We start from the raw sequence: 15,533 nt of genomic DNA on the forward strand, positions 1-15,533 counted from the left end.
ACCCCAAAGATACAGACGTAGTGAAGAGAAGGGCCATATGCACCCCAATGTTCATAGCAGCATTGTCCACAATAGCTAAATTGTGGAAGGAGCCAAGATGCCCTTCAACAGATGAATGGATTAAGAAGCTGTGGTCTATATATACAATGGAATATTACTCAGCTATCAGAAAGAACGAATTCTCAACATTTGCTGCAACATGGACGGCACTGAAGGAGATAATACTAAGTGAAATAAGTCAAGCAGAGAAAGACAATTATCATATGATTTCTCTCATCTATGGAACATAAGAACTAGGATGATTGGTAGGGGAAGAAAGGGATAAAGAAGGGGGGTAATCAGAAGGGGGAATGAAACATGAGAGACTATGGACTATGAGAAACAAACGGAGGGCCTCAGAGGGGATGGGGGGTGGGGGATTGGGACAGACCGGTGATGGGTAGTAAGGAGGGCACGTATTGCATGGTGCACTGGGTGTTATACACAACTAATGAAGCATCGAGCCTTACATCGGAAACCGGGGATGTACTGTATGGTGACTAACATAATATAATAAAAAATCATTAAAAAAAAAAAAAACAACAATCTCCATGTCCATTGACAAATAAAAGGATAAAGAAGATGTGGTATTTACATATATATATATATATATATATATATATAATGGAATATTATATATATATATATATATAATGGAATATTACTCAGCCACCAAAAGGATGAAATCTTGCCATTTGCAAAGACGTGGGTGGAACTGGAGGGTATTATGCTAAGTTAAATAAGTCAGTCAGAGAAAGACAAAGATCATATGATTTCACTCAAATGTGGAATTAAGGAAACAAAACAGAGGGCACTTGGGTGGCTCAGTTGGTTAAGTGACTGCCTTAGGCTCAGGTCTTGATCCTGGAGTCCCACGATTGAGTCCTGTATTGGGCTCCCTGCTCAGCGGGTAGTCTGCTTCTCCCTCTGACCCTCCCTCCTCTCATGCTCTCTCTCAAATAAATAAAATCTTTTAAAAAAATAGGAAACAAATGAACATACAGGAAGGGAAGGAAAAATAAGATGAAAGCAGAGCAGGAGACAAATTAAAGGAGACTCTTTAACTATAGGAAACAAATTGAGGGTTGCTGGAGGGGAGGAGGATGGAGGGATGGGGTAACTGGGTGATGGGCATTAAGGAGGGCACCTGACAGAATGAGCACTGGGTGTTATATGCAACTGATAAATCACTAAATTCTACCTCTAAAACTAATAATACACTATATGTTAATTGAATTTAAATTTTTAAAAAAACCAATCTCTAGCCAAGACCATTCAATGGGGGAAAGACTATTCTTTTCAACAAATGGTGCTAGGACAACTGGATATCCACATGCAAAACAATGAAGTTGTATCCTTATCTCATACCATGTATCAAAATTAACAAATCAACATGGATCAAAGACCTAAATGTGTAAGAGCTAAAACTATAAAAACTATTAAAAGAAAACATACGGGTAAATCATGATCTTGGATTCAGCACTATATTCTTGACACTAAAAGCACAAGAAACAAAAGAGAAAACAGATAAACTGGACTTCATCAAAATTAAAAATTTCATGCTTCAAAGGACACTATCAAGAAAATGAAAAGACAACATAAAGACAAAGTAGGAGAAAATATTTGCAAATCATGTATCGGAGAAGGGACTCCTATCTAGTAGTTTTACAGCTCAATAATAAAAAGAGAGCCCAATTTAAAAATGGCAAAGGATCTGAATAATAGACATTTCTCCAAAGAACATATACAAATGGCCAATAAGCATGTGAAAAGATGCTCAACATCATTAGTCATCAGGAAAATGCAAATCGAAACCACAAAGAGTTACTATTTCACAGGCACTACGAGGGCTATATGAAAAAAGAGAGACAGAAAGTAGATTAGTGGTTGCTTTGGGCTCGGGTGGGGAAGGGCAAGTGGGGAAATGATGGCTAAAGGGTACAAGGTTTCTTTTTGAGGTGATGAAAATGTTCTAAAATTATTGTGATGATGGTTGTACATATTTGCGAATATACTGAAAACCATTTAATTGTACACTTTAAATGGATGAATTATATGGCATATGAATTGTATCTCAATAAAGATGTTTAAAAGAAATTAGCATATGGACTACAACTGTAAAAAATAAAAAATAAAATAATAATAATAATCTATAGGCCCTCGAGAATTTAACCTCGTTCCCTTAGCAATCTGATGATGCCTTTCGTATCTGTGTATTGACTTCCTTGTCTAGAGCTTTAAATACTTTGATGGCAAAAGATAGGCTTTTAGCAGTAAGGTTACCGCTCTAGATAGTTAAGCATTGTCCTGAAGGTACTGACTCTGCTGTGGGTTCAGTGTAGTTACAGTGCTACAGTGCAGTGATTCTCAGTATTTTTCAAAGATGAGGATCTCTTTGTTTTCCTGTTCATTGTCAACAGTTTTTATCTCCCACACATATGTCATGATTCATTGATTGAAACTGTAAAACACCATAATGACCAGAAGCTTTTATGAATTTGATAATGCTTTACAATGAAGTTTCATTTAAGTATGCAATGCCCACATGTATGTGAAAATTGGTAGTGTGGTATTCGTATGTTTTTATTTATTTGGTCTACAGATCATTCTTAGGGAGCTGTGATTTTGCTGAACCTTGAAATAATGCTGGCTCCCCCTGTGTCCTACTGCCCCATTATTTGGGCATATCATTATTACTTTCACCTCTTAGGGCTCTTGTGAGGATTCAGTGAAATATCATACATTAGGTGCATGGTATTATGCTTGGCATTTAAGTGATCTCCATCTTGCTTTCTCTTTCCTGTGTTACCATGAGCCAATTTTGAACATGGGGACATTCTGGGGTCTCCTGGATAGTTTGGTTCCAATGGGACAGAGTTTAGGGCAGTGCATGGGGGGCGGGAAGGCCGTGTCTCTGAGACGGCGGGTGAGAAGGCATGAAAGATCACCTAGCGCAACAGTATCTCTCATAATCGACCCAGCACGGAGAATTCTGTGTTTTAAGAATGCAATCCAGAAATAATTTTGAAGCTATAGGAACTTTAGTTGTTTGTCTCAGTCTGTTCAGGCTGCTGTAACAAAATAGCGTAGACTGGGTGGCTTCTCATAAACAACATTTCCTTCTCACAGTTCTGGAGGCTTAAGTCCAGGATCACGATGCCAGCATGGTCACATTCTGCTGAAATCCTTCCTCCTGGTTCAGAGCTGGCACCTTCTTGCTGTATCCTCACATGGTGGAAGGGGCTAGCAAGCTCTCTGGGGTCTCTTTTTTATAAGAGCATTAGCCCCATTCATGAAGGCTCCACTCTTTCGACTTAGTCACTGAGTAAAGGCCCCACTTTCTTATACCATCACATTGGGCATTAGGATTTCAACATATGAATTTTGGGGACAAAAACATTCTGACCATAGCATTCCATGTTGAAATGATTTCAAAAGTCTCTCTTTTTTCACAGGTATCAGGAATTAAGGGAGTCGCTCCAACATTGTAGACTTCAATGGGGTGCTGATAGGGAATATGGTGGGATAATGCCCATTTCACTCCCTGAGGAACATAGGCCAAAATGTGAACCTCCTCATGTCATGGGCAAAGGACATCAGCATTATGGATTTGGTGGAGAAACCTGGCCGAGGTAAGTAAACTTTCTGCCCTTCACAAAAAGGTCTTTATTTTTCATTTTTCTTTATTTCTATTATGAGTCCTTTGTTAACTTAAATCTACCTCCAAACTTACTTCTTTTACTGTTTATGAAAAGACACAGATGGAAAAACTAATTATATAATTTCTAATTGTGAAATCAGTAAAAAAATTCTGTGTTTATGGATGTCTTTGCTATCCTTAGAGATTTTTAAGTATTGTGGTCAGAAATTTTTATTAATTCTCTTGCTAATCACATTTTATCTAAAACTAAATGGGAATATTCCTGAGAGACATTAAATTAAAAATGTTCTTGCTTGAGCAAATAGTCGGCCTAATTTGTACAGATGTCGATTTTTGGAAGTTTTGATTTCTAATTTGTTCATCAATCTGTAGTCATTAGAATCTACTGAGCACCATTTTCAGGTATTAAAATATTGCAATAATCATTTATAACTTTTAAGTCACTCTTTCAGCAACTTTGTTCAAAACACATTAAAACTGAAGAGAAAGCAAAAACTCTGAGCAGCAAATTAAATGTCACATTAACTATTTACTAAAAATACGAAACTTTAAAACTTTGAAATTTACTCAAAGCACAATCAAACCTTCACACAGAGCCTACCTACTCCCGCTTTATCTAACAATCCTGCTTACCTAGTTTATAACGATCTAGCTAAAGCCGTTTAAAAAAACAAATTAGGAAAGACAAGCTGCAAGTCAAAAGAGAAACAGCCACAATAATGACATGTGGCCACCACGAACCTTAATGAAGCCTCAGGGAAGCAATAAACACCAGGTAAATGAGAAGTCCTGTCAGAACAATTGGAAAGATGCAGATATCAACACATTATAGATAGCAAGGACCTCAAGACCATTCATTCATCCAACACATGTTTTAAGTCCCCACTCTCATGGAACTTACTTTATAATATAATATAGATAGATTTATAATATCTTTGTAAAGAAACTACTGTTTTCCTGGTTTTACAATACACGGAGACTCAGAAGACTCCGCACCTTTCCCTGGATCAGACAACTATGAAGTTGTGGATCGGGGACTGGAGTCCACGTTTCTTTGAGTCCAAAGCCCAAGCAAATTCTTTTCATCTGTCCATTCCATTCATCATTTACTCCAGCTATTCATTTATTCAATAATTTGAGTCTAGCAAGTGTTGTTTTAGATACTAGACATATAGCTGCTTGTGGAGTTTACATGTATTGTTCTCAAAATTAATGTATTTTAAAAAATGCACAACATTCTAAAAGGATCAGAATTGTACTCACGGGATTCCAGAGTGCAAAAAGAGGACCAACGAGGAGTTTCTTAAGGGAAATCCAGTTTGAAATGAGAGGTCTGTGTTTGCTGCCTCACTGAATGCAGCCTTGGGCAGACCACTGGGGGATGAAGTACTTGTTCCAATTAGAATGCCCATCATCCCCGACTCAGAAATGCAGGTTGCTGTGTTCTGTTCTCTTCACATCCTCTTACATCAAATGTTACCATTTTGACATATTTATCTCTTAAAAATATATCTAGGACACAGCCCTATTTTCTGATACAATGCACATCCCTTGACAAACAGCTACAGAATTGGTTTTACTTGTTTCCTAATAGGGAATGACTTCTGTCACAATATTTTTCTCTCTCCCCCAAAAGGGCCTTTTATACAAAATAACAGAATATTCTCCAGCTCTCTGAGGGGTCAGGCTTCATGTGGTCCACATAAAGCTTGTGCTACCAATCACCCCCTACCACCTTCCCTGCAGGGGCCTTGCAGGGGCGCTGTGGTGCCACATATGCATCACTCATTGGGAACAGGATCTCTCCTTTGCCTCACCAACCCTTCCGTTACATGACTCGGTAAATTCAGAGTACCTACTGCTTAGGAAAACATCTAGTGAGATGTCCTACGGTGTGTCATCTGAGGTTCAGAAAGTAAAAGAACATGGTTTACTAATGGAATTATAATCACATACATTTATATGCGCATGTTCCAATGCAACATCCCCCTTCCAAATCTCTTCCTTCCGGTGCTTCGTGCCTTAACTATATCTAAGTAAATCTCTTCTAAAGGAACTTTAACAGCATCTACTTAACCACAGGTGCAAGTTTCAGAAATTCCAAGCAAAGGTGTCGCCCTCTAATTCTGCATACATTCACGTAGAAGAATGATGTTACAAAGTAATAAAAATTTATAACTTTGTTTTCACTTCCATAAACACTTCTCTTTTCTTAAGATTTTATTTCTTTATTGAGAGAGAGAGAGGGCGCATGGGCGCGCAAAAGCAGAGACGGGGCAGAGGGAGAGAGAGAGAGAGAGAGAATCTCAGCCCAACTCTTCAGTGAGTGCAGATCCCATGTGGGGCTTGATCTCACAACCCTGAGATCATGACCTGAACTGAAATCAAGGGTCAGACTCAACCTACTGAGCCACCCAGGCACCCCCATGAACACTTCTTTATATAAGTTTGGTAAAATAATAGCAAAGTTTTTACTTTTTTTAAGAAAAAGGAAATGGATCTTCCTCTAACATACTGGCAAATGTTAAAAAGCTGTTAAGTAGGTATACAGTGCTCTGTGAACTAAAGAATACTTTGAAATTGCTGCTAACTATAACTAGCACTCTATAATAATGATATCAGTAGTAGTGGCAGTGGTGGTGGTGGTAGTGAAGCTTGAAGGTTATTGCTTATGAAGTAAAATCATAGAATATCCCTCTCCTGTTACCTAAAAGTGAAATAAATAGGAAATTTACCAGCAGCCCCCAAACAATACAAGGAGAACAACCTTATGCCATTAATTTTTATGTGACAAGGAAAGAAAATTCTATGTAGTTTATTCCTGTTCTAACTAAATGTTTCTCAAGAGGCCATTTGGAGCAGGACAATTCTTTGTCCCATACACTGTAAGGTACTTAACACCTCTGGCCCGTAACCTAATACCAGTCTCATTCATTGTGACAACCAAAATAAAACCAGCCACACATATTTCCAGCCCATCCCTGGAAGTGCTGGAGGTACAGAGGGAAGCCACATTATTGGCTGAGAGGCATTATACCTAACCACATCCCTACATTCCAAATGCATACGGAGACAAGGTGAGTCAACAAAATCCTGATTAATTGTCCAATTTAAAGAGAAGATTAAAAAATTGAGGAGGTAATCCTATTAGAATAGAAAAAAGCCTCAAGAATAGAAGCCCCTATCTTAAAACAGCAAGAGCTCAAGAGAGACGAAGTTGTGCAGAATGCGTACTCTTCCAGAATACTGTGATGACTTGAGGGAATGAGCAGAAGCCCAAGGGTATGGCTATTTCCCCAACTGAAAGGAATGAGCCTTATAGAGGACATTTAACAGGATCTTAGACTGTATTAGACCCAAGATGCTTGTATTCTATCTGACACAATCTCAGCACTTACTCTCTGCCACCTCAGTCCCATCAGGCTAAAGAAATATGGAGACAATAATATTCAGTCATCAAGCTTGTAGCACAGACAGAAAGGCACAAACTGATTTCAAACCACAGAATCAAGAATTCACTCACACTGTATCATAGCAAATAGCTTGGTTTAGACAGAGCTGTCTAATTAAACAAGCTTAGTATGAGAACATATGGTAAGGCAATTTGTAAACCAGGAAGAGAAAAGAAAAAATATCATATACATATATTTATTTTTATATATAAAACACATGAAGAAACTAGTCTGAGAAAAAGACACAGCCCAGGAAACAAAAGTAGATTCTCTATAAAAGGACAAAATAAGTATGTGAATCTGATTAAAAAAAAAAAGATTAAATGATTGAACATTAAATAAGGGGAGATCACAGGGCTAAGGGAAAGAATGAGGAAAACAACTACACAAAAGCACTCACAAATCCAGTACAAAAAGCAGCAGCAAGAAACAGAATACGTGACTGAAAATTGATAAAATGGTCTAAAGACAATGAATCAAGGAGAAGGCAGAGGGGAAAGATAAGGATATTAAAGCCAATACAAATAAAAAACTATGCTATTAAGAACAAGCATAATTACTTATCATAAGGAAAACTGATGTCCCAAATGTAGAGCATCGAACAAGTAAAACAACAAATAATAAGTAAATCTACCAGAAAGAGGTACTCAGATACACAAGAAAATTCCCTTGAAATTAAGAACTGAATCTGAAAATCAAAAGGACGTACCATACAATGGAAAAAAAACTGAAGTGGAACTACTGACATTGAGATAACAGCCTCGTTATGTTATTTTATTCATAAAGAAAGAAGCCTGTGTTCTCAGGCTACTCATATTCAAATCAAAGTCTAGTGCAGATATGGATGACTGGCAGAACTTAGGGCACACATTTGCCCCCTGGCTGCTCACGAGACTGGAAAGTAGATTTTCTGGATTCTTCCTGGGCAAGTGGGATATTTAAAATGTGGGAAACTAACGAAACGTAGAGAGGGTATTATAAAGATGTAGCAACCAGTCAATAATAGCAGCAATAACAATAACATGCTTTTCAATTCAACATGGTGTCCATGGAGCAGCAGCATCTAGGAAATGGTGAATGCAAAATCACGGACCCCACCCCCGACTGACTGAGACAGAATCCCCATGTTAAGAAAATCCCTCAGGTAACATGTAGCAAAGTTTGAGAACTGCTGCCAGTGTAAGAAATGCAAGACTTTTTTATACAAATGAAAATGCACTCACCTCCCCACAAGGGGAAACTCAGAGTCTCATCAGTTCCTGCATCCAGTTCCAAGCCCAAGATCTCTGGGTGATATTCTCCTCTCTAGTTCAGTCATAATCTTGTCCTGATAGTCCACAGTTATGCACTCAATGAAGGAAACCATCACCAACACCCTATATAGAGTAATAAGGAAATAAGGGGAAAGGGTGAATGAAAAAAATAAAACTAATGAATACACATAAATATAAATGTTTTACGTTATAATCTTTTCATATTATAATTATATATTATAGTATATAAAGACATACTATATATAATTATGTATATATTAATATAATTATATATATACATCCAAGTTCCCTTGCCCTTAGCCAGCACCTGAGCTGGTAGGAGTTCATTACCTGGTAAAGTGCCCCCCAGTTTTCTTCCTGAGAGATCTAGCAATTAATGGTTCTGCCTGTGTGAGACTGTTCCGGTATTCCATTAACTTTATGCCACTAGAAGCAATACCACGAGGTGTCCAAAAGATTCTTTAGATTCTAGAAACACTCCTTTTCCCCATCATTACATAACAGCAGTCCTCTTACCCTTGACATTCAGGATCGATCATCCCAATCTACTTGGTATATATAATCCCTTCTTGCCTGTTTCCCCCAATAGTAAGGAGCCCCAATGACCACATCATCAGTTCAGCTTTCAATTCAATGGGACCATTATGTTTCCTGATGAAGCACTTCTCCCTTGACCTCAAAACCAACAAAACTCAAGGTGGCTGGGAAGGAAGTAAAATCTTTCTCAAATGTAATAGTAAGTTTAACAGTGAGAGGTACCACTCCCACTTCCACCCTTCATTTTTTAGACCATCCATTCTGGCTATGGGAGAAACCATTTATTGGTCACTGGTTCAGAGCATATGCCATACTCTGGAGGACAAGCGTCAGCCACAAATGAATCTTCATTAGGCTGGTCTGCATTCTGTAAATATAAGACTAGTGTGTCCTTTAAATTCAATCAGTGCCTTATTTCTTTGGTGGTAAATTGAGTTCCTTAGTCAAAAGTAGTATTTTTTAAGATGGCATACAGTGAAGAAGGTATTCGGTAAATCCACTGGTGATGTAAGTGGCAGTGAGAAGGAAAGGGAAATCCATCTTTACGTCTACTCATGTGGGGATAAATCATCTCTTTCATGATGGAAGGGGTCCAATGTAATCGACCTCCCACGAGGTGGCTGACTAGCACACCCAAGATTTTTCTCTATGAAATACTCAGGGTTAGTAACTTTTGCTGGCAAACTCAGATGTGGCCAGGTCAGTTTGATGAGAAGTTCACGTTGCTGAATTTACCCATAACTTCTGTCCTGCCTCCGTGATAACTTAGTTTATGAAGGCACAGAGCAAGCACTGGGGTGACTGGAGAAAGCCTGATATTCACAGAGCTGGTCACTTTATCTACCTAATTATGAAGCACATCCTCAACTGTAGTGCTCCCTTGGTGAGCATTCTTTTGGGGTAAAAATAACTCTCACACTTTAGGACCATTCTCAGAGGCTGAGAAAGCAAGTTTTTTAGAATCTATCTTGGGCAGATGAGATAAAAGATGGGTGTTTAAAAGATACTGGGAGCCACAAATGAGAGTTGAGCACTACAGTGCATATTAAAACATTACAAGCACCAAGAGTGAAGGCTAATGTAAACTATGAACTTTAGGTGGTAATGATGTAACAAATGTACCACTCTCATGGGAGATGTTAATCATGAGGGAGGTTTAGCATGTGTGGGGATGAAGGGTATACGGGAAATCTCTCTACCTTCTCTCAACTTTGCCGTGAACCTAAAACTACTCTAAAAAAAACATAAGTCCTTCTAAAAAAATCAAAGACAAGGTCCAGTCTCTTTTGACCGCTGCCCCACCAATCCCAGTTTCCTTCCTAGAGGGAACCACTGTTATCACTTTGGTATGTCTCCTTTCACATCTTCTGTTACACAATTACATAATTATACATGTACCCATTGAAAATATATGTATTATCTTGTTTATGTGTGGAATCACTGGATATATAGTAGTAGGCAACTTGGTTCTTTTTTTCTTCCTACAATCTAGAGACTGTAAACACAGATCTATTTAATTCTTTTTGATTTCTCTTTGTGTTCCACAACATGGATGCATCATAGACTATTTAGCCATTTTCATATTGTTTCCTCTTTTCCTTGGCATTAATTCTATGTAACGAATATTCTTGTACAGGCCTCCTTGAGCTCATGCACAAATGTTTTTCTAAGGAAAATCTTTAGTGAAAGTTATAGGTCACAATATATGAAATTTTAGAAATATAGCCGAAATGCTTTATATTCTCATGGTAGTAAGTAAAATATCCATTTCCCCCATACTCTTGGACAACTATGTAATATTATCAAACCATAATTTTTGCCCATCTAGTAAGTATAAAGGTTACCTTGGTTATCAAAATGCATTTCTCTGGTTGAGTACTTATGTTTTCTTATATATGGTCATTTATATTCCCTCTTCTGTTCTTATTGTTTGCCCATTTTATTGTCTTTTAGTTATAGATTCTTACTGTGTTCTAGATATTAATACTTTGCATATCTTTATTGCAAAAATTTCTTCCAAACTTTACTTGAGCTTTTTTATTCCATCCTGTCCTCAAAAGTTTTTCTTCTGATGTTATCAAATTTCCTTTTGGATTTTGAGTTTAAAAGAAAAATCTAATTTAAAATGTTTTCACCATTTGGGGTTCCTGGATGGCTCAGTTGGTTAAGCATTGGACTCTTGATTTCAGCTCAGGTCATGATCTCAGGGTTGTGAGACTGAGCCTGCATTGGGCTCTGCCCTGGGCAGGCAGCCTGCATAACATTCTCTCTTTCTCCCTCTCTCTCTCTCTCTCTCCTCCTCCTCCTCCCCATCACCTCTCCTCTCTCTCCCTAAAAAAAAAAAAGTTCTCCCCACCACAAAGAAAAAAAACATATTCATGTATATTTTAATATTTGCATATGTTTTCCCAATTCTTTAGATTTTAAATCCATCTGAAATTATCTTTATGCATAGTATGAAATAGAAATCTACTCTTTTTCAAATGGCTAGTGAATTTTTCCTGCACTGTTTATTTCAGTAAATCCTCTTCCACTGATTTAAAATGCCACCTTTTTTCATATACTGAATTTCCATACATACATGGTTGTATTAGTCTATTTGTCTTTTACTATCTGATCATCACTGTGTTAATTTGAAAAGATGTTCAGTTTAATCTTTTCTTTTCAGAAAACTTCCTATTGAACAATTCTATTATTTGACGCAGAATAAAAAAAGTGACATCTACGGAAATGATTCTTTGTAAGTTTGGGGTTTCTTTTCCTTATATTGGACCAAATAACTTTTTTAAGTGAAAATAGTTATATGATGAAAATGAGTTATATATAAGGGGCTAAAAAAGTCCCAAAATGGTATCTTTTAGAAAAAGTGTTCCTTTTTTTTTAACAGAGATTCTTTTTTTTTAAACAGAGATCAATAATAATAATTTAACAGAGATCATTAACAGTCAAGACCATAGAAACAGAAATAAAACAAATAAACCAAAACCCACTAAGAGTTTGTGGCATTTAACAAGAAAAAAAATACAAAATATGGAATAGTAATGTTTGAAAGAATTCACACAAGTCACCTGAGTCCATTTCTCTGCCTTTGACCTAGTTAATCTAATAAGAATCTGTTAAATGTCTTAAAAGGTTCATAGGAAATGCCCCAGCACCCTCAGCAAAATTTTTCATCAGGATCTTATGAGGACAGAGGTTCATTATGACAATCTACAAATAATTTGTAATAAAATTACTCCCTAAATATCCTTTTTGGATAAGGAATAGTTTTTAATTTATCCTTTGCTTAGAGGAATTATTTTCCAGCATATTAAATTATTTTTGCTCTTTGAAATGGCTTGGTATATATATTACAAAAGCATACTTTTTAATTTTCAGATAAAAATAAAACACTGACAACAGTGAAGTAACAATGAAAATATCACTTCTTTAACCGTTAGAACCGTTAGGAATGTTTATAAGAAGGAAGTTAATATAGAGTTCAGCCACAAGAGGGAGCCAAAAAGACATGAATTTTGCAGTTGCTAGGCTCTTTAATCCTTTTGGGATGAGAAAACTATGAAAAGTAAATGTAGAGTGCAGCAGTACAATAATGCACAGGTTCAAGTCAAGGAACTAGTGTCTCTGAGCATTTTTAAGTTTTATTCAAACTTTCAAACTTGTATTTTTTAAAAAAGCTTTCCTTTAATTTTTTTTTTCCATTTTGAATCAAATGCATTTTAGGTATACACTTGTCAATACGATAGCTAAATTTGTCACATGAGAAAACTTTCAGATGCTGATTTAATGTTTCATAGCCAACCTAGTAAATCAAGACCCCCCGAATTCTTCATATTCATTGCCCCCCCCCCCCCAACTCAACCACAAATATAACTGGAAGACATGTTTGGGGTGGTTTTGTTTTTGTTTTTGTTTTTTTTTTTTAGTTCCAAGCCTACAAACCTGGAGTCTAAATAAAGAAAGATATAAACCTCTTAAAATTAATGGGAATTATGTGTTTATAATACACTGTAGACTCAAAAAATTATATAGTTTACATACCACTTTCTAAATAAACATACAAAAATTGAATAGTATATTCCATTTTATGGATCTTTGCTATCAACAGGTAACACTATATTCATTTTTCATGCCTGAAATACCAGAAATATCTTCATAGGCTGAACTAAGTGTTGAATCCAATAAAAGCAGGTGACAGTCCTTCTCTAGTGTGAACTTTGTTCCTGGGCTTCAGCATTATTTCTTGGCAGGCAGGGCTCAGAATAATTAGTACATACACAGCTTTTAAATGAACTGATTCAGAAAAGACATGCCTCCAGGAACTTGTTCAGTTTTGTTCTAGCCTTTCTGTCAACTGGGCAATATTTACCATTACGAGAGATCAGCAATCCTGGGCAAAGGGACAAAGCACACACAGTACTTATATATCTTGTCCCACCAGGCCACACTCAGGTCACTTTAGGTCACGTAATTGCACCACATGCATGGTGTCAGGCTGCCTCTGAGCACTCTGGCTATTGCCTGATTATGAGGGTGAATGTCAGTAAGAACCAGAACTGTATTATCATTAGAAGCAGTCAGTCCTGCACCTGCACTGCAAATAGGAAATGCAAAATGGGTGGTGAGTGGGACTGAAGTTAGATGGATCGATAGAACTGAGATATGAGGATATCTTATCTTTCTGTCTGGTCAATATTCAGTGTTCCAGAAAGTCAATCAAGAATATTATCTAAAGATACTGTAGTTTGAAAGTGGGATACATCATTATTCTTAAGCAAATTTCTAATAGGTATGTATGCTTTAAAAAGTCCTTAATATTAAAAATTAGGATTTATTTCCTGTTTTTATTCTAGGATGCCCAAACCACCTAATTCAACAGTAGGGTAAGTATATACTTATATTTTCCTTCCCTGTTCCAATCAAGAAAAAAATATAGGCAATCCATATGCCTCAGACAATGTGAGGATAAATATGCCTTTTCAGGAAAGTTTTTTTTTTTTTTTTTTTTTAGCAAGTGGGAGAAGAGGCTGGTATTATATACCCTGCTAAACTTTTTTTAATAAACTTTTTGATTTAGTACAGTTTAAATTTGCAGAATTATTTGAAAAATAGTACAGAGTTCCTATAAACCTCATACCCAGTTTCCCTACTAAACAACATCCTATATCAGTATTGGTATATTTGTCACAATTTATGAGCCAATACTGATGCACTGCTATTAACCAAAATCCATACTTTATTCAGATTTTTTTAACAAACAAAAATAACCTTTATAATATATACAAGATACTGAATGAAATCTCATATTATACATAGACTCGAGACACACAGAGTCCATACCTTGCAGGTCTTAGAGTAAAATATGTTTTGCTAAATCATTACCAGATATAACTCAATACTATTAACTAGGAAATAGTTTCTAGAATCTGAGGGGGAAAAAATTTCTGCCTTAATTCTAAATGATCAGAATTAATCAGGCCTCTCCCTACCTTCCTAACTTCTACCTTTTATCCCTTCTTCACAAAGCCAAAATCCTGGCTACAGACAAAACCAGAAGGACCCAATAACTATGTATACACATTTTGCAAATTGACTTTCTATCAAGGGGACCAATCCCCAGGAAAAAAAAAATGGCTTATGAAATTTTGAGGATTCTTTTTTTGTAATTTAACATGATCTTGGCCTTTAGAATTTGTTTTCTAAATTAAGAAGTCAATCTCTACACTCTGGTCATGTCTTTGTGATGAGAACAAGACACAATGAAAACTAATGTAATGGCCTTCCTTTGTCAGGAAGTCCTTACCAACATCAGATTAGTGGAAAATGGGGCCACCCTGCCCTGGCCTCTGGGAGCATGCTAGCATTTACTTAGCTTGTTGAGTGACCCTCTGATAAAGATTAGAGATAAAGCAGTTAGCACAAGGCCTGGCACATAAATGCTTTATTGTTGCTGTTGTTATAGTTATTACTGGGGTTAACTATTTCAAGGCAATGTCCTCTGAGTATAATTCCTATTCATACAGCAGTTACAATGTCTCAGGACCTCCCACAGTACCCACTGAGATATTTTCTAGGGAGAGTGTATAAATGTGACCATTTTGTGAAATATTCATACCACATTTCCTTAAACTTCATCAAGTCTATGGGAAATGGTATTGGAAGTTTAAAAATTAATCCCTCATTGATTCCCCATTCCCACTGGTTCTTCCATCTTCGCTCAAGCTGACACATACTGGGAAAAAATCCAAGAGAATCAGGATGAATCTTCTTCCCAGATAAGTTAATTAGCACATATTGAGACAATCATTATACTCTATTTACTCATCCATTCTTTCCAGTATGTTTTGTGACTAAATGTCTCTGACTGTTGAATAATATTTGAACCCAGCCTTTCTCATTTAATTCTTCACTGGCCCCAGGGTCTCTATCTTTCTTGCCCAGGTCCCTTATTTCCTGACCACTCCACCTGCAGTCCCCCAAGGCTCTGAATGTCTTAAGAACTTCCCATAGAATATGGGCTTTTTACTAGACCTCATTAAAGCCCATCCCTTCCTGACTTAGACTGGACAC

The 15,533-nt window shown here is 36.8% G+C and overlaps 1 protein-coding gene and 1 long non-coding RNA gene across 4 annotated transcripts in view; one reads left to right on the forward strand and one right to left on the reverse strand.

Moving 5' to 3' along the window:
* The window catches only part of LOC123789157 (uncharacterized), a 54,002-nt gene that overhangs the window by 16,688 nt on the left and 21,781 nt on the right, over positions 1–15,533 (reverse strand). For all 3 annotated transcript variants that reach the window (XR_006778693.2, XR_006778692.2, XR_006778694.2), the window contains one exon: positions 8,376–8,528. This is a non-coding gene — a long non-coding RNA (uncharacterized LOC123789157). The remainder of the gene's footprint in view (positions 1–8,375; positions 8,529–15,533) is intronic.
* Positions 1–15,533, forward strand: part of SPMIP4 (sperm microtubule inner protein 4) — a 37,881-nt gene that overhangs the window by 9,804 nt on the left and 12,544 nt on the right. The window contains exons 2-4 of the mRNA XM_045793003.2: positions 3,495–3,671; positions 11,632–11,703; positions 13,817–13,846. Of these exons, the coding sequence (XP_045648959.1) occupies positions 3,495–3,671; positions 11,632–11,703; positions 13,817–13,846 (279 nt within the window). The remainder of the gene's footprint in view (positions 1–3,494; positions 3,672–11,631; positions 11,704–13,816; positions 13,847–15,533) is intronic.

The sequence above is a fragment of the Ursus americanus genome, chromosome 3, assembly GCF_024610735.1.
Source record: "Ursus americanus isolate L20-20 chromosome 3, mUrsAme1.1.p, whole genome shotgun sequence".
Taxonomy (NCBI): Eukaryota; Metazoa; Chordata; class Mammalia; order Carnivora; family Ursidae; genus Ursus; species Ursus americanus.